Source organism: Salmo trutta, chromosome 14 (assembly GCF_901001165.1).
Source record: "Salmo trutta chromosome 14, fSalTru1.1, whole genome shotgun sequence".
NCBI classification, from domain to species: Eukaryota; Metazoa; Chordata; class Actinopteri; order Salmoniformes; family Salmonidae; genus Salmo; species Salmo trutta.
The window spans coordinates 42,609,210-42,637,162 of record NC_042970.1 but is presented as its reverse complement, the minus strand read 5'-3'; the positions used below and the strand labels follow the sequence as shown (position 1 = coordinate 42,637,162).

At 45.4% G+C, this 27,953-nt stretch overlaps 1 protein-coding gene across 12 annotated transcripts in view; it reads left to right on the top strand.

Moving 5' to 3' along the window:
* The window catches only part of nfasca (neurofascin homolog (chicken) a), a 143,617-nt gene that overhangs the window by 58,686 nt on the left and 56,978 nt on the right, over positions 1 to 27,953 (top strand). For 10 of the 12 annotated variants that reach the window (XM_029775930.1, XM_029775936.1, XM_029775940.1 and 7 more), the window contains exons 2-4: positions 11,338 to 11,396; positions 18,489 to 18,633; positions 21,729 to 21,746. In XM_029775930.1, the coding sequence (XP_029631790.1) occupies positions 18,540 to 18,633; positions 21,729 to 21,746 (112 nt within the window). In that variant the 5' untranslated portion in view covers positions 11,338 to 11,396; positions 18,489 to 18,539. Of the gene's footprint in view, positions 1 to 11,337; positions 11,397 to 18,488; positions 18,634 to 21,151; positions 21,341 to 21,728; positions 21,747 to 27,953 lie in introns of those variants that run through there. The other 2 variants (XM_029775933.1, XM_029775937.1) reach the window with 2 other exon arrangements.

Sequence of the window (27,953 nt, the reverse complement as noted above, 5' to 3'; positions counted from 1 at the left end):
CCTTCACTCCAGTCTGAGGTCCTGAGCACTCTGGAGCAGGCTTTCATCAAAGAGCTCGCTGTACATTGCTCCGTTCATCATTCCCTCGATCCTGACTAGTCTCCCAGTCCTTGCCTCTGAAAAACATCCCCACAGCATGATGCTGCCATCATCATGCTTCAACTAAGGGATGGTACCAGGTTTCTTCCAGACTTAATGCTTGGCTGTCAGGCCAAAGAGTTCAATCTTGGTTTCATCAGATGAGAGACTCTTGTTTCTCATGGTCTGAGAGTCCTTTAAGTTCCTTTTGCCAAACTCCAAGCGGGTCTGAATACTTTCCGAAGGCACTGTATGTACACAGATACTGTAGTATTTTAGCATTTGACATTTGGTCTTTACTCAACCCTGCGTTAAAAGGCTACAGTCAGAATGTCTGGTAACCAGTTTATATGACATCTTCCCTGCGGTTATGCTACAGCAGATTGAGTTACTGCATAAACTGTGTTATATATCCACAACAGTTTATCCAAAGGCTATAACGCTTCAGACACATACATTCTAATGTATATTGGTGAAATCTGTCCAAGACGAATTACCGTTCGGGGACAATAAAGTTTATTTGATCTTATCTTATTTAATATGTCCCAGTGTGCTTTTTCCATTTCGCTCAATGACACAGTCAGTGGCTTCAGGCATGGACTCCGGATTTGATTGGCTTTGGTGTCAGTCATCTGTTGCCTGGTCTGCAGAAAAGCAGCGTCAACAGAAGTAATCACATTTACCCCAGCCAGTCCTCCCTCCTCAGCTAGAACAAAAGCCTGCTCATAGACAGTGCTTTAGTGGCAGACTCAGCGCACGTGTCCCAAGTGGCACCCTATTCCCTACATAGTGCACTACTTTTGACCAGAGCCCAATGGCAACCTATTCCCTATATAGTGCACTACTTTCATAAGTAGCCCATAGGTCTCTGGTCAGAAGCAGTGTGTTATATAGAGAATAGGGTAGGGGGACACATGCTCAGACTTACTCTCTATTGTGTTCTCTATACAGGGCTCTCCTAGTTCATCAACACTCAGAGTCTAACAGAACACTCAGTGAACGGAACTGATTACAATTACTGGAATTGGTGGCTCCATAAATACATAAGTACTTCCTGGTCTCTTAATGACATCATCACTACCTCATCCCACTTTATCTTATTCGACTTTACTGGCTGGTTGTGTGTGTGTGCTGATGATGGTGTGCTGTGAGTGAAAGGCAGTGTGCGGAATAGAGTTGGATAGAGGGCTCTTCTTTGCCATAACGCATTGCTTCTGTGACACCATGGGCAGCATTGTGGCACATGAGCCGTCTATCTAGTAGAGGAGAGATGTGCCTAGTGGCCTTAATTAGCTCCGGGGGAGGAGTGGTGAGTGTGCCTTGGGGTTTGGTGAGGCGAGAATAAGGGGGTAGGAGGAGGTTCTGGTGCTTGTTGTTATTCCGCTGATAGATTTCTGAGCCTTTAATTAATGGATTTGTCAGCAGCCTCAAAACCGCTCACCCTATTTTTAACCACACACACATGGACACTCACACAGGCACCTACACACAGGCACGCACTCACACACACACAACACACACACACACACGCATTCATACACACACACACACACACACACACACACACACACACACACACACACACACACGCTGCTGTCAGTCATTTTAGCGTCCTTTAAGGTGCCACCAACCTCCTGTGATGGACACACGTACACACGCTCACTCTTTTTGTTTCGCACAGACCACGCGCACCCACGCACACACACGCTCACACACATGCACTCTAAATCACACCTTTTAAACACTTCACAACCATCGCAGATGAACATAATCACATGCACACACACACACACACACACACACACACACACACACACACACACACATACTGCTGTCAGTCATTTTAGCACCGTAGTCCCTGGGGGTTCTAATCACACCTGCCTCCTCTATCACTTCTCTCTCTCCTCTCTAATCCCGGTCTGTTATCACAGAGAGAGGAGGGGAAGAGAGAGAGGGAGAGAGCCCTGGAGAGAGGGAAAAACAGACAGTAAATCTGACTTGGAAATAGATAAACAAGAGAGAAAGAGACAGAGGAAGAGGAGAAGAAATGGAGGGTACATTTGGGAAGGAGATGGAGCGGGAGTGGGGGATGAGTCTGTCTACAGTATGTGTCTGTCCCAAGAGGATGTAACGTAGGACAACTCAACAACCACCATGCTCTCACCAGAATTAACCAGATTACATCTGAAAAACGGCATTTTGTAGAAGGATGAGATGAAGAGATAGGGAGAAGGAGAGAGAGAGAGAGAAAGAGATGGAGAGAGGGAGGAGGTCCCAGGAGGAGGTAAAACTGCAGAACTCACCAGCCACTCCAGAATGGCTTTAATCACCACGGTAACCCCAGGCAGATGGGCCCACACTGGTAAATTAGGCCTCACAGCCATGCCCACACACATGCATGCATGCACGCACATGCGCACGCACACACACACACACACACACACACACACACACACACACACACACACACACACACACACACACACACACACACACACACACACACACACACTGGTCTCGCTTTGTGTGTTACATACTCTAGGGTCCCTCTAAGTGTGTGTGTTTCATACTCTATGGTCCCTTTATGTGTGTGTGTTACGTACTCTATGGTCCCTCTAAGTGTGTGTGTTTCATACTCTAGGGTCCCTTTATGTGTGTGTGTAACATACTCTAGGGTCCCTTTATGTTTGTGTTACATACTCTATGGTCCCTCTAAGTGTGTGTGTTACATACTCTATGGTCCCTCTAAGTGTTTGTGTTACATACTCTATGGTCCCTCTAAGTGTGTGTTTTACATACTATATGGTCCCTGTAAGTGTGTGTGTGTTACATACTCTATGGTCCCTGTAAGTGTGTGTGTGTTACATACTCTATGGTCCCTCTAAGTGTTTGTGTTACATACTCTATGGTCCCTGTAAGTGTGTGTGTGTTACATACTCTATGGTCCCTCTAAGTGTTTGTGTTACATACTCTATGGTCCCTCTCAGTGTGTGTTTTACATACTCTATGATCCCATCAAATGGAGCAGAGCCTCAGAGGGAGGTTCATTACTGATTCATGACTGGCCTATTCTGTGTGGCCATAGCCTAAAGTATCATTCTCATCCCAAACAATAACTGTAAGACAAAGGACATAGACATCAGTCAGTTAGCTTTGAGCAGCTGCTGGATACACAACTACAGTGTAAGTGTGTTCATTAAGAAAGAAAAACTCTGCACTTTGCATGACATGCCCCTGTGTGTAGATATTCATTCATTACGCGTGACCAACACACTGGAGAGCATGGCTGACTGTAAATCTGTAGATTACGTTTATCAGTGTTGTTTTCTCTGCCTGGTTTTAGTCAGTAAAATGCTGTATATTGACTGTTTCGGGGCAGGGGATTTTGTCTGTCTGAGAGATAAAGGAAATGTTTTGCTAGATGTTGGATCTTTCCTCAGTCGTAACCTCGGCAACCAGACATGACTGGAGGCAATCTTTGTTTTGTGTACCTTGTCTCTGAGTCAAGGGCAGGTGAGGTTCTCTCTGTACCACGCGCACGCACGTACACACACATACACAAACGAGCGTACGTACGTACGCCCGCCCGCACATACACACACGCACACACACGTACGTGACTGAGATGCAGGGGTTTGATAATGGGGAACACACCTCTAGCAGCACACTCCCGCTGGGGTTAGCCTCCCCTTGGTGGGTTTGTTGCTAAGGAGCCTTGGCGACCAGGTCTCTCTCTATTGGATGAAGTGGGACTGGGGGTGAGGAAGGGGGAGGAGAGGGGAGGAGGAAGTGAGACCCAGATGTGATAATGAGCTGGTGTGCTGTTTTTCCATTTCTGCTAGGGAGAGAGGGAGCGAGTTGGGATAAGCGAGAGAGGGGGGATAAATGAGAGTATGGTGGGGAAGTGGATGAAGAGAAAGATGGAGAGACAGGGAGAAGGTGGAAAGGAGGGAGATGGGGAAAGAAGGAGTGCGTAAGGAATAGAACGAAAGAGAGACTGAGGGACAGGGTGAGCAGAGAGGAGCGATAAAGAGGAGAGGATAAAGTAGAGAGTGAGAGGCAGAGGCAGAAAAGGGAGAGGTTATTTAAAGAGAGACCGAGGGACAGGGTGAGCAGAGAGGAGAGATAAAGAGGAGAGGATAAAGTAGAGAGTGAGAGGCAGAGGCAGAAAAGGGAGAGGTTATTTAAAGAGAGACCGAGGGACAGGGTGAGCAGAGAGGAGCGATAAAGAGGAGAGGATAAAGTAGAGAGTGAGAGGCAGAGGCAGAAAAGGGAGAGGTTATTTAAAGAGAGCGAGGGAGACAGAGTCAGACAGGGGCCAGACAAACCCCTCAAATTGATTTGGTTTCCAGAATCGAGCCATGCCTTTGTTTTTCAGCTAGCCCTTTTCAACACGCGCACACACACACTTCAGCTCTAATCATCTGTGTTTACATAGCAGAGATCCATTACCTTCAACCCTCTGTTCCTTGGTCAGTGTAGAGCTGTAGGACTCCTCTCTTGTAGACTTTACTAAACCAGTCTCTACCTCACTCAGTAGTATGGGTCTTCCAGAGCTGGTTTCTCTGAAAGCGGAAGTGCCTCCCATAGCAAAGATGGAAGTCTCAATCTCATGGTCTTGGTGTGTGTGTATGTCTTGAGACTACACATGTGGTCTGGGTGGTCTCGAGGGCTTCGGTCTAGGTTCTTAAACGGGTATTGTCTGGGTCTCGAGAGCTTCGGTCTAGGTTCTTAAACTGGTATTGTCTGGGTCTCGAGGGCTTCGGTCTAAGTTCTTAAACGGGTATTGTCTGGGTCTCGAGGGCTTCGGTCTACGTTCTTAAATGAGTATTGTCTGGGTCTCGAGGGCTTCGGTCTACGTTCTTAAACTGGTATTGTCTGGGTCTCGAGGTCTTCAGTCTAGGTTCTTAAACTGGTATTGTCTGGGTTGTGTTTTGGTTCTGGGTCTCTGATTTTCTGGTCTTGACTCCATCTCTGTTTCTATTGTGTCTGACAGGTTTATGAATAGTGTTTTCATGTAGAGGGATGACATCTCACCATGACTGAAGTGTTAGGAAGGAGCACCCAGGGCCACTCTCTCTCTCTCTCGATTTCTCTCTCTCTCTCTTTCTCTCAGGTTTCATCCTAGTGATGCCCAGGCTTGTCTGCCAGTTTATAATGGGTTGAATAAAGGGGCATCATGTCCTTTGTGTAAGTGGCTGCTTATGTCTTCATTTGCATGCAAGGTTGCCCTCTCGAGTGAATATGTGCTTGCGTGACTTTGTGAATTTCTTGTCCTTTGTCTTTGTGTCTGTGTTATGTATGCATAATTGCTTCATAACACACATGAGCTTCATGCTAAAGGTGAGAGGGGTCTGGGTTAGGGGGGGCGATAGAAGGGTGGAGGGGAGTCTTTAATATTTTAGAGAGGGGAGATGTTTGTCAAGTCATGTAGCAGAAGTAGACAGAACAACTGTCTGTCACTTAGCATATCCCTTAAAGTGTGTGTGCGTGTGCGTGTGCGTGTGTGTGTGTGCGTGCGTGCGTGTGCGTGCGTGTGTGTGTGTGCGTGCGTGTGTGTTAGCTTCCCAGGTCAAGTGAGTCAAGTCCAGTCAAATATCTTCACGCCAAGTGATCATTTTACTTTAAGTTAGCTTGTCTGTTATTCTATGCCATTACATATGCTAGCCGCCAGGCCACTGTCAGTTGTCAGTTATACCCATGGTTAACACAGTTAGTTATTTGTCAGTGGTTATACAGTTATTTGTCAGTCATACCAGTGGTTCTGAGGCTTTCAGTCATGACCCAGTAGATGAAGAATACTGTATATCTAAGCCACTACACAGCAGTGCATCCAGCGTACCGAGACACCATTTGGGAAACAGTGATTTGCCCGGGGAGCTGTTTTCTCTCTACGTCAATGTCTTTATGCATAAGATTTCGATTTAGCCTCACGTGTCTCCAAGTTCAAATTCAGAGTAGCTCAAGAGTGTTAAAGTGCGTGTAAGTATTACCCTAGTTTTCTTAACCTAGTTGTGATTACTGTTAAAAGCCGTGAGTTAATAAATCATGGGCCTGTGACTTTACACGAGCTATTCACGAGTGCAGAAGGACAATGCGGGTAAAAAGGCCCCAGCGTAGTCCTGTTCATTCATCATTCGTTCATATGTTCATTCATTCATTTCAATGTATGCTAGTAGAGCATTCGTTAGGCTGCTGTGTGTGTGTGTGTGTGTGTGTGTGTGTGTGTGTGTGTGTGTGGGTGAACACTCCGACCCAGATCTTACACACGCCTGGAGGAGAGACCTCATGGTTGCTTCTTTAGACTACATCTCCGCATCTGGTGGAATCATGGAGCCTAGTCACTCACCTCTCTGTCCTCCGTCTCTCTCTCTCTCTTTCTCTCTCTCTCTCTCTCCCTCCCTCCGTCTCTCTCTCTCTTCCTCCATCGCTTTCTTGCTCTACCCCTCTCTCTCTCTCTCTCTCTCTTTCTCTCTCTCTCTTCCTCCATCGCTTTCTCTCTCTCTACCTCTCTCTTTCTCTCTCTCTCCCTCCCTCTGTCTCTCTCTCTCTTCCTCCATCGCTTTCTGTCTCTCTACCCCTCTCTCTCTCTCTGTCTCATTTTCTCTGCCCGCCCAGCTTCCCCTATCTGTGGCTGTCTCTATCTCCACTTATCCTACTTTCTTTCTAGCCCTCTCCCTCACTCTCTCTCCTTCTTCCCTCCACATTTGTGTGATGGGCAGAAGTTGACAGGGCGAAGCAAAGAGATGGGAGTTCTTCTACGCTGTCTCTGCCAACCGTGTTACAGTGATGTAGATCACAAATCCTCCTCTTTCCAAGGTTTGTATTACACATCCTTCACTGAACCCAGACTTGTGTATTTTCCCAAAGACACACATGATATCTTGTCCAGCCCTTCTGATTGAGGCACCATGCTGTTGCAGCTTGGTTCGGCTGCCAGGTTGAAATAGATTTAACGCCCGTGTGTGTGTTACTGTGTGTGTGTACCTCTGTGCGCATGTGTGTGTGTCGCCGCAGGCGGCCCAGTCATCATTTATTAACGAGGCTCATAAAGCCCGGGCAGTTGGACACAGGAAGTGCTTTAGCTTGCATCACTCCAGGAACCCTGTGATTGATTTATCTGGGATGGAGCGACTTGATGCTTCCTCATGTCCCCCTCAGGGCTGGAGAGAGAGAGACACACACACACACAGATATACAGACACATACTGTCCACGCACACACAAACACACATCATTTTGTCCTTCCTCCTATCTCCATCTGTCTGTTCCTCCTCCTGAACTTTCTCTGTTCCCTACATTGGCATCATATATTAGTCATTAACCAGAGACTTACAATGAATGTACACTTTGTTGTTGTTGCGGTAAACCATCCTTTCCTGTCGAACGTTTTCTGTCTCTCTCTCTCTTCCTCTCGTCATCTCTCTCGTCTCCTCCTTTTCCTCTTTCCTCTCTCCCCCCTGTCCTCATCCTCGACATGTCCCTTCTCTCTCCTTTCCTCCCTCCCCTCCCCCTATCCCCTCCCCTCTTCTTCTCTCCCCTCATCCTCTCCTCCATTAAAACTAGGTCATTCTGCAACAAAGTACCAGCGCTCCTGCCAAGCATGACATCCACACACCCTGCGCCTGGCAACCGCTTGTTTATCCTCCCCTTCCTTCATCTTCTCTGTCGTCCATCCCCTCCATCTTACCTTCCCTCGGGTCACTACTGCTCAGTTTGCAGTCGGACTTGGTGCTGTGCTCTTTGGTAGCTGGATCTTGCTGTAGCCAAGGAGAGCAAGATACTAGAGACGCGCGCATAGAAACACATACAGGTATAAACGTATGCTGCCCTATAGGCTCCACTTAAAACCATCACTATGGTAACAGGAGTATGATGTCATTGAGGTAGAATGTTTGATCCCTGACTCATTACTGTGTGACCTCTGACTTGTGGCTCAGCTTTCACGGCCACACCTTCCCTGCAAGTGTGTGTGTGTGTGTTTATTGGAGGGGATGTGTCTGCGCTGTCCAAAGACCACTGGTAATGGACAGGGTCAAAGGTTAGGCCAGGAGGCCAATGGCGAGGGATGAGAGAGCACACTCGAACACGTCCTCTCACCCACTCTCCCTACACTGGAAAAGGGTATGGGGGTTGGATAGTGAGAGACACAAACATGAGGAAATAGCAGGTGATAGACTGGACCGCCATCTCCTTGTCTATCACACACACACATGCACGCACGCACACACACGCACACACACGCACACACTAACACACACACACTACACACTAACACACACACACACACACACACACACACACACACACACACACACACACACACACACACACACACACACACACACACAGAGAGACAGACACTACTCAGCCAAGGTGTTTGGGTGGTTGTGGCTATAGGGTTTGTGTCTAGGTTTTTCGACAACAGTAGCGGTCCCGTCTCCACACAGACTCCACACAGTGTGTGTTGCTCATGCTTAACTGGCTGCGAGTGTTTTTTCATGTCCCCATAACTCTTGGTAGGAGTCCCTGGTGGATGGTAAATGTGAATACATGGAGGACAATGAACGTGTATTCCCCTCTGTCTGTGTCTTACTGCCCCACTCCATTCTCTTCATGGCATGGCCCTATGGTGCCTGACTAACACACACACACACACACCCCCCATTACGGGGGTTCCTTTGCAGGCTTTGCTGGTTGACCCCTGGGGTGTGATTTAATACAGCACAGCCTAGTGATTACAGACTTCTGAGTAAGCTCCTGGTTCAATCTATCATCTTAGACTGTGTGTCACGTTTCACTACACGGTTTTAGTTTGACTTATTAAGCTTCATAATTGCACATTAAAAGTTCACTGAAGATGACTGTGGTTGATTCGTTGTTGTTGTTTTTATTACGGGTTAATTAGGAAAATCCTTTTTTTTTTTTTTACCGTGATCACGGCGAAAGGAATCGGTTTTCTGGTTAAAACAATATGGAGACTAAGCTCTGGTGCATAATCATTTAAAAATCTGATTTTCCCATTGATGCCCATCAATATAAATGGTCATGGTTTTGCTCTCTGGTCATAGTCTACATGTGATACTCAGATACTCAGTGTGGAAGTCCTAGACGTATGAGGGTTGTGTCAGGGGCCATGTGAATGACACACTCCCTGAGACCTGAGTGGGGAGGAGGGAAGGGGGGCTGGACTTTTTATGAAGGTCGGACGGTCGAGGGAGGTGGGGCGGAAGAGTGATGAGCGGCAGAGGGTGGACGGGCGACAGGGTGGATGGCTGGATGTGGAGAGGGATGTCACTCATTGCGCAGCTATCCCCTGGCCTGTTAGACTGATCTCTGGTCACGTATAGCTCGTGTGTGTTCCTCAGTAAAAACAGTGCAGGAGTAGGATGTCAGTAAAGTCCCCGTAGCCACACACGCATGCACACACACACACACACTGAACAAACAGATGAATGAGTCCATTGAGTCAAACTCTTACTAACCCCTCAAGTCAAAAGTCATAAATCCTGAGTAAGTTGCTCACCACTGTAGTACATTATACAAATCCTAAGCAACTTGGGAATGAACAGACACACACACACACACACACACACACACACACACACACACACACACACACACACACACACACACACACACACACACACACACACACACACACACACACAGTTCTGTGTGCCATGCCATCCACAGTGACTAGCTATGACCCTGTTAGCTAGCAGTGTAGCCTGGAGGCAGAGTGACTAGGGAAGTGTTGTGTTATGCCCTAATGCTACACTACTACTGCAGGCTTGCTCAGTACAGTGCACTCACTACCCATCTAGGGCACTGCTGTTCTGCCCTTCAGCCATGTTGGGCACTTAACCTAGAAAACCACTGCCCTAGTCGCCCAGCTGCTCAATCGACTCTGATACGGCCTCAAATAACGGAGTTCCACATGAACTCGGTGTCATAACGATGACTTAAAAAAAAACACGTTCGCATTTTGACGTGTGTTATGTCATTGTTACAACAGTGTTCTTTAGCCCTTATAAAGATTCATTCAATGATTGCTGAAGTGTGTGTGGGGGCGGGGCCCTGTGTGTGTTTACCATGGCCCTTGCAGACAAGGCATTTTGTCAAGGCATGGCATCTTTTGTCTGTGCGTGCATGCATGTGCATGTTTATGTGTGTGTAAGTTTGTATTTATGTGTGTAATGTGTGTGCGTGTGTGTGCGTGTGCGTGTGCGTGTGTGCGTGCGTGTGTGTGTGTGTCTCCCGTGGGGAGTTCTATGCGGTATACTCAGTGTTCTCTCCTCAGGGCTGTCTGTGCTTAAACAGCAATAAAGGCAAGAGAAAAAAGAGGGATGAGATCTTCTAGTCTTTTACATCTTCCCGGCCTGTGTGCTCTGCTGCTCCACTCTCTCTTTTCCAGTTGTTTCTCCCGTGGTGAGCATGCTGTAAACCTGGGGCCATGGCTGTAAACCTGGGGCCATGGCTGTAAACCTGGGGCCATGGCTGTAAACCTGGGGCCATGGCTGTAAACCTGGGGCCATGGCTGTAAATCTGGGGCCATGGCTGTAAATCTGGGGCCATGGCTGTAAACCTGGGGCCATGGCTGTAAACCTGGGGCCATGGCTGTAAACCTGGGGCCATGGCTGTAAACCTGGGGCCATGGCTGTAAATCTGGGGCCATGGCTGTAAATCTGGGGCCATGGCTGTAAACCTGGGGCCATGGCTGTAAACCTGGGGCCATGGCTGTAAACCTGGGGCCAAGGCTGTAAACCTGGGGCCATGGCTGTAAACCTGGGGCCATGGCTGTAAACCTGGGGCCATGGCTGTAAATCTGGGGCCATGGCTGTAAACCTGGGGCCATGGCTGTAAACCTGGGGCCATGGCTGTAAACCTGGGGCCATGGCTGTAAATCTGGGGCCATGGCTGCCTGGCTCACAGACAACACAGTTCTTTAAAAACACTCCATGAAACAACAGTGGCATGAGAGGAGTGTGTTTGGCTCTGTGTCAGATGCACAAGCATGCACACACACACTGTATCGACACACACACACAGTCCGAGGTGTGTAGTGTTTGTGAGGTATTCCTCTACTCCCTTACTGTCTTCCTGCGTTGAGGCAAACAAAGGGATAAGTGAAGCGTCAGCAGATCTGAATAGAAAGAGAGGGTTTTTTGGTACTGAGCTTCTGAGACTCCTCGTTTTCCACTGATTTTCCACATGAATCATCTAAATGTGTATTTTTTCTCTCTTTCTCCCTTTACAGGTCTGAGCAGTTAGCGTTTTAATCAGCGAGGACACAGAGGGTTTCGTCGACACATTGACGTAAGTCTCAGAAGCATTGTGTCTGTCTGTGTCTGTCTGTGTGCGTGCATGCATGCGTGCGTGTGCATTCATGCATGCGTGTGTCTTGATGTTCACTGGTCTTTGTCCAGACCTTGTCTCTCCCCCTCAGACTGATCCGACCCTGACAGGCCTGTCTGTCTGTCTGTCTGTCTGTCTGTCTGTCTGTCTGTCTGTCTGTCTGTCTGTCTGTCTGTCTGTCTGTCTGTCTGTCTGTCTGTCTGTCTGTCTGTCTGTCTGTCTGTCTGTCTGTCTGTCTGTCTGTCTGTCTGTCTGTCTGTGGGCTGTCTATTTGTCTGTCAGCTATTGTTGTCTGCTTCACCTCAATCCAACTGTGTGTGCTTTCACGTGTGTGTGTGTGTGTGTGTGTCTGTACTGTGACAGCTGAGGAGCTGGTAAGGTGAAAGGAGCAACCGAGTGTTTCAATTCAGACGATTTCAGCTTTTATTCATTTTTTTGGGGGGGGGGTAAAAGTGTAAAAGTGTAGGATTGGAGGGGTGCATGTGGATGTGCCTTGGATGTGTGTCTGAGACCCGTCTTTACTGTGTGACTGTGTAGTGGGGTGGAATGGGGTGGTTTGGGGGGCTGAGGGTAATTGTGTGTGATGGGTACTGGGGTATTTTTAGAGCTGGAACAGGGGACGCTGCCTCTGGCCTGACTGGGGGAGAAGGGAGGGAGGCAGGGGTAGTTAGTGTGTCAATGCCTAGGGCCCTGCCACTGTCTGAAAGAGACAGACCAGGGCAGAGAGATAGAGAGAAAAAGAGATGGAGAGAGGGGGGGATAAATAGAAAGGCAGAGAGAGAGGGGGGAAAGGGAAATTGAGAGAACAATAAATAGAGAGAGAGAGAGAGTCAAAGCACTAGATCAACACTCATAGTCTTGGATACAGTCTACAGTCTAGATGTCATGTATTACCCATCCACAGATGGGCCTTCTTACTTTAGCTCTCAGGGGGGAAAATGGCCTCTCCAAAACACTCTTCTGTGTTCTAACAAAGCAGAGTGTCACAGATAAATTGCATGCCACCATAAACTGAAATAGCTCTACCGGGCGAGATCACTCCAGCTGCTAATGCACACCTGCACCAGGTTGTGAAGGGTAGAGAGACTACATGCCAGCAGAGACAGAGAGATAGCAAGTTTAACTGCACTACCTGCTATTCCAATCTGTTAGCCTGTGTAATAGGGGGTTGGAATAGCTAATTGGGGATGGTGGGGGGGGGGGGGGGGGGGGCTTTAGGTGCATTAGGCACACACTCGCACTTCGCACTCTCAGGCACGCACACACACACACACACACACCACACACACACACACACACACACACACACACACACACACACACACACACACACACACACACACACACCCCCTCCACTACACCAAAGCTTATTAATTTCACCTACTCAGCCCTGTCTCTGAGGTCCATTATCCCACAAGAGCTCCATTAGCCTTCATCACGTACCCTCAGAATGGCATAATGGAACAACCCATTACCGTCACACCACCAGATCAGGTAGCAATGACACGGGTGGAGCAACAGCAACGGAGGGTGGAAAACATACACTACATGACCAAACGTATGTGGACACCTGCTTGTCGAACATCACATTTCAAAATCGGGGACAATATGGAGTTGGTGCCCCCTTTGCTGCTATAACAGCCTTCACTCTTCTGGGAAGGCTTTCCATTATATGTTGGAACATTGCTGCGGGGACTTGTTTCCATTCAGCCACAAGAGCATTAGTGAGGTCGGGCACGCAGTCAGCGTTCCAATTCATCCCAAAGGTTTTCGATGGGGTTGAGGTCAGGCTCTGTGCAGGCCAGTCAAGATCTTCCACACCGGGCATTGTCATGCTGAAACCGGAAAAGGGCCTTCTCCAAACTGTTGCCACAAAGTTGGAAGCACAGAATTGTCTAGAATGTCATTGTACGCTGTAGCGTTAAGATTTCCCTTCACTGGAACTAAGGGGCCTAGCCGGAACCATTAAGAACAGCCGCAGACCATTATTCCTCCTCCACCAACTTTACAGTTGGCACTATGCATTCGGGCAGGTAGCGTTCGCCTAGCATCCGTCAAACCCAGATAAGTCCATTGGACTGACAGATGGTGAATCGTGATTCATCATTCCATAGAACACGTTGCCACTGCTCCAGAGTCCAATGGAGGCGAGCTTTACACCACTCCAGCTAACGCTTTGCATTGCGCATGGTGATCACAGGCTTGTGTGCGGCTGCTCAGCCATGGAAACCCATTTCATGAAGCTTTCATGAAGCTTCCCAACAACAGCACTTACAGTAGACCAGGGTAGCTCTAGCAGGGCAGAAATTTGACGAACTGACTTGTTGCCATGATGAAAGCAACTGAGCTCTTCAGGAAGACCATTTTTCTGGCAGTGTTTGTCTATGGAGATTGCATGGCTGTGTGCTCGATTTTATGCACCTGTCAGCAACGGGTGTGGCTGAAATAGCCTAATCCACTAATTTTAAGGGGTGTCCACATACTTTTGTATATATAGTGTATTTGCCTGGGACTGGTAAATGCTCTGTATATAAATAAATGGAGACAAAGGCTGCACATCCCAAATGGCAACCTATTCCCTATGTGGTGCACTACTTTTGACCTGGGAACAGAAGTCTCCGGTCAAAAGTAGTCCACTGTATAGGGAATCAGGTGCCATTTGGGACGCATTCTCTAAGAGCAGTTGATGGGACATGGATCCATTTGGACAGATAGTCTCAACACATCAAATATTTATAAAATGGATGCCGTAACCAGTGTCACACAAAATATGAAAGGCAGAAATAGCTGTAGAATCCTTTCAAATAAATCACACCAAGTCCTCCTACCAAGGAAATGATTAGAAAACTAAGAAATCTAAACTGAATATCCCCTGAATATACTTTACGGCAGAAGCTTATTTTAAACAGTTGTACTTATGAATTATAAAGTGTATTATTTCAATGGGGATAAGTGACATAGGGTTTATTTTAAGAAATTGCCTTTTTTAAATAATGGAAGAAAATGTGCATAATTTAGATAGTAATTCTGCATAATAGTGTAATTTAGCATGCTAGTTTTCCGCTTAATTGATGCTAATTGTCGTAATTTTTATACTTTGGTTAATGTCGTTATCTGTATAATGTTCATGGTGAATATTCAAATCCGCTTCCAATGCCTTTTTACTGATCCCACACACACACACACATGGACGCAGTCACACACACACAAATGCACACACACACACACACACATTTGCAAACTACGGAACTCACACACACTGAAGAGCACAGGCATACACACAATGGAGTGGACACATGAACAGAATCTGCAGCTACACATATACTAGCTTATCAGCGAATCAGATAGCAACTCACACCCACCTACCTCGCTGCACCCATGCTGAGCCCGGACTGAGCCTGCTGTCCTCGCTCACCTTCTTTCCTGCAGCCGGGACTTAGCTCCCGTCTCCACCCAACAGCCATGGCCTGCTCCACACTGAGCCCTGACCTTGCATCCTCCATTGCTGTTGACCGGGCCATGTTCCTAACTGCGATCTTCCTATCGTCACATTCTAGGTCACGTACGTCCACCAGCACCTCCGTTCCTACTCCACCACCATCAGGACATGCCTCAGCGGCCTCCAATGCGTGCAGAACACGCTCCTACTCAGGGGCATCCGTAAGAGGCAACCACCATCAACAGCGACCCATCACCTTCAATATCCCCTCCGTCAGTATCACTGCTCTCAGGACGCTTCCCGTATCCTCACACTCACCATCTTCAGTTTCCTTCTCTGCACCACTTCCACTACCGTTCTCTTCGGAGCCTCTGTTCAGACAGAGACCTCCCCATCACCAGACGCAGGTTCCAATCATGCCTGAAGTCATCCGAACCCGACTACAATTACATCTACTCAAACCCAATTGCATGTCCGATATGCCCAACAAACCCTCATCGGCCCACATCTGATTTCACCACGTCTGAGATCAACCTCCACCATCACCCGCTAGCCAACGCACCAACAATCCAGCCCTCCAGAAACTTCCGGCAAATCCTCATGCCCACATTCGTGCACATTCGACAAGCAGAAGGCTAAAACCCTTATGTACACCTCCAGTTGGCTGGATGTTCCTTTTGGGCGGACCAGCTCAACCTCAGGCAACGACCGGGGGCTGTCCTCGCCAGTATGCTTAGCATAACCACAAATCACGACTTGGGGGCTGACCCTGTCGGCAAACTCCGATCCACGACCGGGGGCTGGCATCCCCGACCACCATCCATAGCAAAATCTATCAACAACGTCCCTTTCTGACATGTTTGTCAGATGGCGAGAAGCTGAACTCCTGAAACCAGGCAGAACTTAGCCTTGGTGACAGTATGTTTCCTCTCTTGCCATCTCCTTATGGAAACGTCATGGTAAACATTATTTGCCCGACAATGACAGCAATGGAGTTGGCAAGAGCACAAACAGATCTGGAGCCAGGCTAGGCAGAACTAGCCATGCCCTTCCAGCAGGGATATACACTGACCCTTCTGTTCTCTAATAGAAGATAAACCAATTCAAGGCTTTCCTCTGTGATTCCACATTAGTGAAATCAACTCTTATCTTATCTTTGGTGTGGAGGACAAAAGGAAGATCACACTTAAACATACTGTAGCTGCGCTCATTTTATGGCTTGATCTGTTATGAAGTGCTGTTTGTTCTTATTCTCAAGGAGGACACACACAACACACACACACACTCCAGAAGCCAAAAGAAGTTGGTTTTCAATGCCAGGTCGAGCATAGCTACATCTGACTTTGGGATCAAAAATACCTGTTGCACCAACCAAAATAAGACTCGTCGTAGCTAAGTCCGCCGTAAGCAATACTCGTTCATGAGATGTGATGCGCCATAACGATGGTTGCTAGGCAGCGCCTGTTACTAGGCTGTTACCGTCCTTGTGGCCGTTCTAAACTTTGCGAGGCATGTCCCATCACTTCGCAAAGCCCACCACTATGCATGCACGTTTTCTTAACCACAACTGGCTGGATCAATCAATAATCACTGTGGGAATGAATATCGCTAAATTATGAAAATATTGGAATAAAGTAGGCTAATGCCATTGAAGACATTTGTCATATTGTTGCTTACTGAAATTCCCAGTCATCCGACCATTTTAAATACTTTAAAGAATTGCCATATGGTCAACTACAATTTCAGCACAGTTATGATTGGGACAGTGTTACCGCGCTGCTTTGAGACAAGAGTGGGGACTTGTCTTGATAAACCAATCAATGTCAGATTTTTGTTTTCACGGAATCTCTATTTGGATATTTCGGTTTGGAAAATGTTGCTAAATGAATCTTTAGTCTAATTTGCTTGTCTAACAGTGTTATTAGAACGGTAGGGCAGACAGCAGGGTAGACTTACCCCAGGTTTCCACCCCTAGGGCCCAGTGATAGAACTAGTCCTGACCTGATTGTTGTGAAGCCTCTGTAAACTACTGCATATCTACTAGGTCACCTCTGTTTATGTGCATCTGCTAGGTCACCTAGAAAAGCCAATAACCTATATCTGCAACGCAGCCCTACATTCTTAGGAAAAAAAGTGCTATCTAGAACCTAAAGGGGTTCTGTCTCCATAGGAGAACCATTTGAAGAACACTTTTTGTTTCCAGGTAGAACCCTTTTGGTTCCAGGTAGAACTATTTTGGGTTCCATGTAGAGCTCTTTCTACAGAGGGTTCTGCTTGGAACCAAAACAGGTTCTACCTGGGACCAAAAAGGGTTATTCTAATGGTTCTCCTATGGAGCCCCTTTTGGGAACCCTTTTTTTCTAAGAGTGTATATTAGGATCTTTACTAATTTAGAGAGTGTAGATACTAGTATGCTATAGGGGGAACTATAGTGACCTATATTGATGCTCTCACGTGCATGTGATACTGGAGAAAAGGAAAGAGCGAGACAGTGTTGGGGAGTAGAGCAAGACATTCATTTCATATGTGTCTTTCCTTTGTTTTCTGTTTTCTGCCTCTGTGTGGTCATCAGTGCATTCATCCATGGGCTCACGAGTGGCACACTGCATCTCAGTGCTAGAGGTGTCACTACAGACCCTGGTTCGACTCCAGGCTGTATCACATCCGGCTGTGATTGGGAGTCCCATAGGGCGACGCACAATTGGCACAGCGTCGTCCCGGTTGGGGTTGGCTGGAGTAGGCCATCATTGTAAATAAGAATTTGTTCTTAACTGACTAGCCTAGTTAAATACAGGTTAAATTTTTTAAAAAGAAGTGCGTGTGTGTGTGCACGCCCATCTGTGTGTGTGTGTGTGTCAGATGAAGCCAAAGGAATGCTGGAATATCTGTATCCTCCTCCCCAGGGGCAGATTAGGTATTTTGTAGCATGGTGTTTGGTTGACATATCACCAGATGGTTTATGCATGGGAGTGTGTGTGTGGGTCACGCACAGGTTTTGTATGAGAATTGGGTATTACCCCAGGGGTAACAAGCTGTTGTAGACTAATCGCTGTAAAATGCATCTATTATTTACAGTTTCCACTAAGTGTGGTTTATTTAAGTATATCGTCATTTAGTATTTCGTAATGTATTTAGTTGGTTGAAATGGAGGGGAATGTTGAATTAAAAGTCAGTGTCTTCAGCTGCTGTGTGATTGAGTGGGGTTGGTTAAGGGTCTGGGTTTGAGGGGCAGGGTGTATGGGGCTAGTGGGCTGAGATGGTACCCTCTTCTATGTTATGGTACTCTGGGTCTGGAGGCCGGGGGGTGTGGAGGAACAGGGCCCTGGGAGTCTTGACTATTGTGGAAGAAAGAGTGTCGGGGGGTTAGTGCTGGGCCTGGGGACTGGGGTACTGATTCTGGTACCAGTAATGGTTTGGGGTGATGTGGTAGTGGAGGAGAGGTGGATATTGGTCTGTGTGATATCTACATCTCTCCTCTCTCTGGAGCTTGTCTATGGGCAGCTCCCTCTGGGGAGCCAGGGCCTCAGCTTCAGATGTAGACCAGCCACACTCACACACTGAAAACACATCTCTCTCTCTCTCTCTCTCTCTCTCTCTCTCTCTCTCTCACATAGGTCAGAGACGTATCAGGAATTGTGACGGGAGAGGAGAAACAGAGGGGAGAGATGTTGGCGCAGGGCGGGCCTTGGGCCCTGTCTGTCATATCACTGGTCCTGCTGCTGTGGCAAGAAGTGTCTGCTATCAATGTTCCTCTCGATTGTAAGTCCAACAACCACATCACAAACACATAGCTGGCATTTATTACGGTAAAGCTACCATTTAGGTCGTTAAAAAAAGCATGCAACAACACCATTCTAACCCACTGGTGTAGAGACACCTAACTGTGACAGCTTTCAGAAGGAATTCCACAGCAAATCAATGTCTTTAATATACTGTAAGATCAAGTGATGTCAAAGATGTATAACTCAACACGGTGGTCCTGTCTTTACATCTGCGGATCTAGCTTCACAGCCAGTGATATCTTGAACAATAGGTTTGGAGCTCACCATCCCCCATCTTACACACTCGCACGCACGCACGCACGCCCACACACACACACACACACACACACACACACATACACACACACACACACACACACACACACGCACACGCACACGCACACGCACACACATGCACACACATGCACACACACACACATACACACACACATACACACACACACACACACGCACACGCACACACACACACACATGTACACACACGCACACACATGCACACACATGCACACACACACAATACTGATGGTACCTTATGGTAATAGCACTTTTTTTTCTTCATTATTTTGCTTTAAGCCTTCCCCGAACCATAGCCCTAACCTTAACCACTCTGAATGAATGCCTCAACTGTTACCCTTTGAGTTGTCTAATTGTGATGTTCATCCATAATACGTTGTATTTCGAAGGGACGCTATGAGATCTTGTTACACACACACTCCAATACCAGGCCATCGTAACATGTGTGAAAGCTCCCGACTCTAGTGTCCCATCGGACTGACTCCAGTGGGAATATGAAACAAAGACACAAAGTGAAAGAGAGCTAGCCTTTTCTCTCTCCTTTCGTTCTCGCTTTTTGTTAAAAAGGACAATAATAGTTGAGAATGTCTCACAGTGGCATTATGAAAAATGATTTGATAGCAGATAAAGCCCCATGGGCACCTGCTATGCGGTGGTCAAACACAGACATATGTGAGCACACACACACACACACACATACACACACACACACACACACACACACACACACACACACACACACACACACACACATACACACACACACACGCACACGCGCACACACCACTTATTGTCTACCTCTTTATGTGCCTCAAACACACAGGGTATGGACACACATTCACACACGGCCATCAGCTGTCATCACCTCTGTAGTCTCCACCTCATCTCCCCCCTACGGCGCCGTCTTTCTCAATGTCTCTTTATACCCCACAACCTTTCACCCGCGCCCTCAGGAAGCTCTATTGATTAGTGTCAGACAGAGGACACACACAACGGGGGGAGAGAGAGGGAGAGAGAAGCCCCCACAGAGAAAAATACATAATACCCTTGTAACCCCTTCGACCTCTCACAAATATATTCATCACCAGTGAGACAGAGATAAAGAGATGAGAAGAGTGAGAGAGAGAGGCAGAGAGAGGGAAAGCGAGACAGAGAGATGGAAAGAGAGACAGAGAGAGAGAGAGAGAGAAAAGGAGACAGAGATACAGAAAAGGGGCTGTCTGAAAACAGGTGATTTTACAGCCCTGGGGCCTTATTTATCCATTTTATGTATGCAGAAAATATGCCCCAAAACACGTGTCCACCTATTTTCATACAAAAGTTTCCATTTATAAAACAGAACTTTACGTGAGAATGTGCTTATCCTCCCACAAACTTTAGACCATGCCGACACACAGTTTCTAGTAGTTGAAGGATTGCGTTGCAAGAAGGCAAAAGTAGCATAGTAGCCTTGTGCAAACGGGGAATATATGATGACTTATTCTTTTTTTTAAATCAGGTAGCTAAATTTAATAACAAGATGGAATACTTTTCTGTTGGTGAGAAGCGCGAACGTCTTTTTTTAAATCTTTACTTTCTAAAATAATTAGAAATAGGCATTTATTTCCTATTATTTATTTCATTTCCATGATTGCAGAATTCTATTGATGAGGGTTGTCATGTCCTTCTTAGATTCTTTCCCTTCACCCTTCCCCTACCCCTCCTATGTGACCATGGCTTATTCTGACCAAATAAAAAGATCTGGGGGATTTGGTGTGTCACCTGTCTATGGGCAGCCATCCCCCCATAGCCTTGGAAACACACACACACACACACACACACACACACACACACACACACACACACACACACACACACACACACACACACACACACACACACACACACACACACACACACACACACACTAGGAACATTACATCAAGGGGAGGGTGAGGGACTCTCAATCAGACACACAGCCTTGGACCACTGTGTCAGCCATGGCCATTCCTAAAGAGTGCCATCAAGTCAACAAAAAACATCCGTTATGAAAATATATTATACACTTAAATATACTGTTTTGTGATAATTCATGCAGTGGGAAATAATGAAATATATGTGTATTTTAGTTTCTCAATTATAGTACTATCACAGATTGTCCCAAATGTCTGCCCACTGGGCACAGACATCAATTGAATGTTTATTCCACGTTGGTTCATTTAATTGAATTGACGTGGAAACAACGTCGATTCAACCAGTGTGTGTCCAGTGGGCGGGGTCTTCTTAGCTTGTTGTTATCGGACCATGCTGATGCTAGCAGGCTTTGACGATCATATAACCTCTCTCTTTTTCTCTATCTGCTGCCCGCTCCCTGAAAACCAACCGTGTCGCCATGTGGAATCTATCAACAGGTAAGTTTTCCATCTTATTGTGCTAATTTGTTTCAGGACATAGTCACAGTCAGTGTAGTCACTCAACTTTCTACGCAACTAGCTAATCGTATAACTAATGTAAATGTGCTTTAGCTACATAACATGGATATAACAGTAGAAAAACGTTTTGTTGAGTAGAATAACATTGTTACCACATCCTTTTCTTCTATGACATACTTACTCCATAACAATAGAACTGTTACTACTGTATGCGACTGGAACATTGTTGAATGCTGTAGACATGCTCTTGCTATAGGCCAATGTTTTAATGAACCCTCTAATATCACTAACAACAACTGCAACATCTATCTCTCGCCCTCTCTCTCTCTCTCTCTGTATATTTTCTTGCTCTCTCTGGGACTAACAGCAAAGATCCAGCAGGACCGTAAGTGTTTTTTTATTAACACAGTAGGGTCGTTCCACGAAATGAGTCCCTTTTGGGTAGTGTAACTCATTTTAACATTCCGTCATAAAGATCACACTTTCAATTTAGTAATGAACATGTTTCCCATCTCAAGAGGTTAAAAAATTAAAAATACTATAGTAAGTGCCTATTAAGTGCCAAATTAAATCAGCCATATATTTGTAACAGGGGGAATGGAAGCTTGTTGTGTGGAACTGGGAGGGGCAATTGAATGCAAGCTTCACAACAACAACAACAATTTGTAAAACATTTATAGACTGTCAATCTATGTAACGGCCGTCGGGAGAGAGAGTAGACCAAGGCGCAGCGGAGTTAGTGTTCATCATGATTTTAATTGACGAAAGAACACTACACAAAACAAAATGAGAAAACTGACAGCCAAACAGTCCTGTCAGGTGCAAAACACTCAACAGAAACAATTACCCACAAAACCCAAAGGAAAAACATGCTCCTTGTGTGTGACTCCCAATCAGCAACAACGAACTTCAGCTGTGCCTGATTGGGAGCCACACACGGCCCAAAACAAAGAAATACAAAAAAACTAGAAAACGAACATAGAACGCCCACCCAATGTAACACCCTGGCCTAACCAAAATAAAGCACAAAAAACCCCTCTCTATGGCCAGGGCGTTACAATCTATGGGTAACAGGCATCCTGCTCGACCCACTCAGTGTTCCACCACAAACAAAAAACAGAAAATGGCCAAAAAGAGTAGAACGAGCTCACCTGCTTTTACACTAGGATTTTATGTTCAATGTTTCTTTTAAACAAAACATTAAAGGAATAGTCTGACCATATCAATTTTTAATTAATCACATAAAATAACACACAAAGTGCACAGATGGAAATGCTGGATTATTGCACTTTAGCAAGTCTTTATTAATATAAAAAAATCTGATTTTTAAAATTATTATTTTGACTCATTTTGTGGATCACCCCAGAAATGCTTCTGTTGTGTCTGTTATAAAACTCATTTAGTTTAAAGTTTTATTTGTCAAATGCACAAGTACAGTGAAATGCTTAACTTACAAGCCCTACCCAACAGCGCAGTTTTCAATATCAAAATAGTATAACTAATAATATATATACAGTACCAGTCAAAAGTTTGGATACACACCTACTCATTCAAAGGGTTTTCTTTATTTTTACTAATTTCTACATTGTAGAATAATAGTAAAGACATCAATACTATGAAATACCACATATGGAAACATGTAGTACCAAAAAAGTGTTAAACAAATCAAACTATATTTTATATTCTTCAAAGTAGCCACCCTTTGCCTTGATGACAGCTTTGCACACTCTTGGTATTATCTCTACCAGCATCACCTGGAATGCTTTTCCAACAGACTTGAAGGAGTTCCCACATATGCTGAGCACTTGTTGGCTGCTTTTCCTTCGTTCTGCAGTCAAACTCATCCCCAACCATCTCAATTGTGTTAAAGTCGGGTGATTGTGGAGGCCAGGTCATCTGATGCAGCACTCCATCATTCTCTTCCTTGGTCAAATAGCCCTTACACAGCCTGGAGGTGTGTTGGGCCTGTTAAAAAACAAATGATCCAACTAAGCGCAATCAGATAGGATGATCTGTTGCTGCAGAATGCTGTAGTAGCCATGCTGGTTAAGTGTGCCTTGAATTCTAAATAAATCACCAACAGTGTTACCATCAAAGCACCCCCACACCATCACACCTCCTCCTCCATGCTTCACAGTGGGAACTAAACATGCTGAGATCATCCGTTCACCTACTCTGCGTCTCACAAAGACACAGCAGTTGGAACCAAAAATCGCTAATTTGGCCTCATCAGACGATAGGACAGATTTCCACCAGTCTAATGTCCATAATATTGGTGTTTCTTGGCCAAAGCAAGTCATTTGGTAGTGGTTTCTTCGCAGCAATTCGACCACGAAGGTCTGATTCACACAGTTTCCTCTTAACAGTTGATGTTGAGATGTGTCTGTTACTTGAACTCTGTGAAACATTTATTTGTGCTGCAATTTCAGAGGCTGGTAACTCTAATGAACTTATCCTCTGCAGCAAGGTAACTCTGGGTCAAATCAAATCAAATCAAATGTATTTATATAGCCCTTCGTATATCAGCTGAAATCTCAAAGTGCTGTACAGAAACCCAGCCTAAAACCCCAAACAGCAAGCAATGCATGTGAAAGAGGCACGGTGGCTAGGAAAAACTCCCTAGGAAAAACTCCCTAGAAAGGCCAAAAACCTAGGAAGAAACCTAGAGAGGAACCAGGCTATGAGGGGTGGCCAGTCCTCTTCTGGCTGTGCCGGGTGGATATTATAACAGAACATGGTCAAGATGTTAAAATGTTCATAAATGACCAGCATGGTCAAATAATAATAATCATTGTAGTTGTCGAGGGTGCAACAAGCACGTCCGGTGAACAGGTCAGGGTTCCGTAGCCGCAGGCAGAACAGTTGAAACTGGAGCAGCAGCATGGCCAGGTGGACTGGGGACAGCAAGGAGTCATCATGCCAGGTAGTCCCGAGGCATGGTCCTAGGGCTCAGGTCCTCCGAGAGAAAGAAAGAAAGAGAGAAAGAGAGAATTAGAGAGAGCATATTTAAATTCACCCAGGACACCGGATAAGACAAGAGAATACTCCAGATGAAACAGACTGACCCTAGCCCCCCGGCACATAAACTACTGCAGCATAAATACTGGAGGCTGAGACAGGAGGGATCAGAAGACACTGTGGCCCCATCCGATGATACCCCCGGACAGGGCCAAACAGGCAGGATATAGGGTCATCCATTCCTGTGGCGGTCCTCATGAGAGCCAGTTTCATCATATCGTTCGATGGTTTTTGCGACTTCACTTGAAGAAACTTTCAACGTTCTTGAAATGTTCTGGATTGACAACCTTCATGTCTTAAAGTAATGATGGACTGTCATTTCTCTTTGCTCATTTGAGCTGTTCTTGCCATAATATGGACTTGGTCTTTTACCAAATAGGGCTATCTTCTATATACCACCCCTACCTTGTCACAACACAACTGATTGGCTCAAATGCATTGAGAAGGAAAAGAATGCCACAAATTAACTTTTAACAAGGCACACCTGTTAATTGAAATGCATTCCAGGTGACTACCTCATGAAGCTGGTTGAGAGAATGGGAAGTGTGCAAAGCCGTCATCAAGGCAAAGTGTGGCTACTTTGAAGAATCGAAAATAAAAAATATATTTTGATTTGTTTAACCATTTCTTGGTTACTACATGTAACGGCGTTGGTAGTCGTGGTTTAGGAATGAGGCGCAGGAAGCAACGAGCACAGGGAGTGTTGTTTTTTAATAACACTTTGAGAAAACAAAAACCAAAGTTCCCAAACACAGGGGAATAAATAAGGTGTGACAATGCCAAGCCGAACATGAATAAGACAGTCGGAAACAACAATTAATCCTGCACGAAAAGGAGCGGGCCAGCTAACCTAAATAGCCCCTCTAATGGCTAATTGACCACAGGTGTCTAAAATTAAAAAAAGGGAAAAGCAAAGGGAATCGGTGGCAGCTAATAGGCCGGTGACGACGACCGCCGAGCGCCACCCGAGCAGGAGGGGGCGCCACTGTCGGTGGGAATCGTGACACTACATGATTCCGTATGTGTTATTTCATAATATTGGTGTCTTCACTATTATTCTACAGTGTAGAAAATAGTAAAAATATCAAAAAACTCTTGAATGAGTAGGTGTGTCCAAACTTTTGACTGGTACTGTACATATATATATATATATATGGTACTGTACATACATAAATATATGTATGTCCAGTACCAGTCAAAAGTTTGGACACATCTACTCATTCAAGAGTTTTTTGATATTTTTACTTTTACTTATTTTCTACACTGTAGAATAATGGTGAAGACATCAATATTATGAAATAACACATACGGAATCATGTATATAATATATAATATAATACAAAAAACACAAGAAATAAGAAATAAGAGAGGGAGCTATATACAGGGTCAGTGCCATTAACAGATTTATATTGTGCAGGGATACTGGAGTATTTGATGGAAATATTTACAGTGCACTGGGAAAGTATTCAGACCCCTTAACTTTTTCCACATTTTGTTACGTTTCAGCCTTATTCTAAAATGGATTTAATTTTTTTAGATATATATTTTCCCCCCCCTCATCAATCTACACACAATAACCCACAATGACAAAGCAAAAAATGTTTTAGAAATTTTTGCAAAAGTATTAAAAAAAAAAAAAACTTACATTTCACATTTATGTTCAGTTGAAGTCAGAAGTTTACATACACCTAAACTCAGTTTTTCACAATTCCTGACATTTAACCCTTGTAAGAATTCCCTGTCTTAGGTCAGTTAGGATCACCACTTTATTTTAAGAATGTGAAATGTCAGAATAATAGTAGAGAGAATGATTTATTTCAGATTTAATTTCTTTAATCACATTCCCAGTGGGTCAGAAGTTTACATACACTCAATTAGTATTTGGTAGCATTGCCTTAAAATTGTTTAACATGGGTCAAACGTTTCGGGTAGCCTTCCACAAGCTTCCCACAATAAGTTGGGTGAATTTTGGCCCATTCCTCCTGACAGAGCTGGTGTAACTGAATCAGGTTTGTCGGCCTCCTTTCTCACTCAAGCATTTTCAGTTCTGCCCACAAATTTTCTATGGGATTGAGGTCAGGGCTTTGTGATGTCCACTTCAATACCTTGACTTTGTTGTCCTTAAGCCATTTTGCCACAACTTTGGAAGTATGCTTGGGGTCATTGTCCATTTAGAAGACCCATTTACGACCAAGCTTTAACTTCCTGACTGATGTCTTAATGTTGTTGCTTCAATATATCCACATAATTTTCCTCCCTCATGATGCCATCTATTTTGTGAAGTGCACCAGTCCCAGTCCCTCCTGCAGTAAAGCACCCCCACAACATGATGCTGCCAACCCCATGCTTCACGGTTGGGATGGTGTTCTTCGGCTTGCAAGTCTCCCCCTTTTTCCTCCAAACATAACGATGGCCAAACTGTTCTATTTTTGTTTCATCAGACCAGAGGACAATTCTCCAAAAAGTATGATATTTGTCCCTAGTGCAGTTGCAAACTATAGTCTGGTTTTTTTATGGCAGTTTTGGAGCAGTGGCTTCTTCCTTGTTGAGTGGCCCTTCAGGTTATGTCGATATAGGACTCGTTTTACTGTGGATATAGATACTTTTGTGCCTGTTTCCTCCAGCATATTCACAAGGTCCTTTGCTGTTGTTCTGGGATTGATTTGCACTTTTCGCACCAAAGTACGTTCATCTCTAGGAGGCAGAACGCGTCTCCTACCTGAGCGGTATGATGGCTGCGTGGTCCCATGGTGTTTATACTTGCGTACTATTGTTTGTACAGATGAACGTGGTACCTTCAGGAGGCCTTGGCTGATTTCTTTTGATTTTCCCATGATGTCAAGCAAAGAGGCACTGAGTTGGAAGGTAGGCCTTGAAATACATCCACAGGTGCACCTCCAATTGACTCAAATTATGTCAATTATCCTATCAGAAGCTTCTAAAGCCATGACATCATTTTCTGGAATTTTCCAAGCTGTTTAAAGGCACAGTCAACTTAAACTTCTGACCCACTGGAATTGTAATACAGTGAATTATAAGTGAAATAATTTGTCTGGTAACAATTGTTGGAAAATTACTTGTGTCATGCACAAAGTTGATGTCCTAACCGACTTGCCAAAACTATAGTTTGTTAACAAGAAATTTGTGGAGTGGTTGAAAAACGAGTTTCAATGACTCCAAACTAAGTGTATGTAAACGTCCGATTTCAACTGTAAGTATTCAGACCCTTTACTCGGTACTTTGTTGAAGCACCGTTGGCAGCAGTTACAGCCGCGAGTCTTCTTGGGTATGACACTACAAGCTTAGAACACCTGTATTTGGGGAGTTCCTCCCATTCTTCTCTGCAGATCCTCTCAAGCTCTGTCAGGTTGAATCGCTGCACAGCTATTTTCAGGTCTCTCCAGATATGTTTGATCGGGTATGGGCTCTGGATGGGCCACTCAAAGACATTCAGAGACTTTTCCTGAAGCCACTCCTGCGTTGTCATGGCTGTGTGCTTAGGGTTGTTGTCCTGTTGGAAGGTGAGCTTTCGCCCCAGTCCTAGGTCCTGAGTGCTCTGGAGCAGGTTTTCATT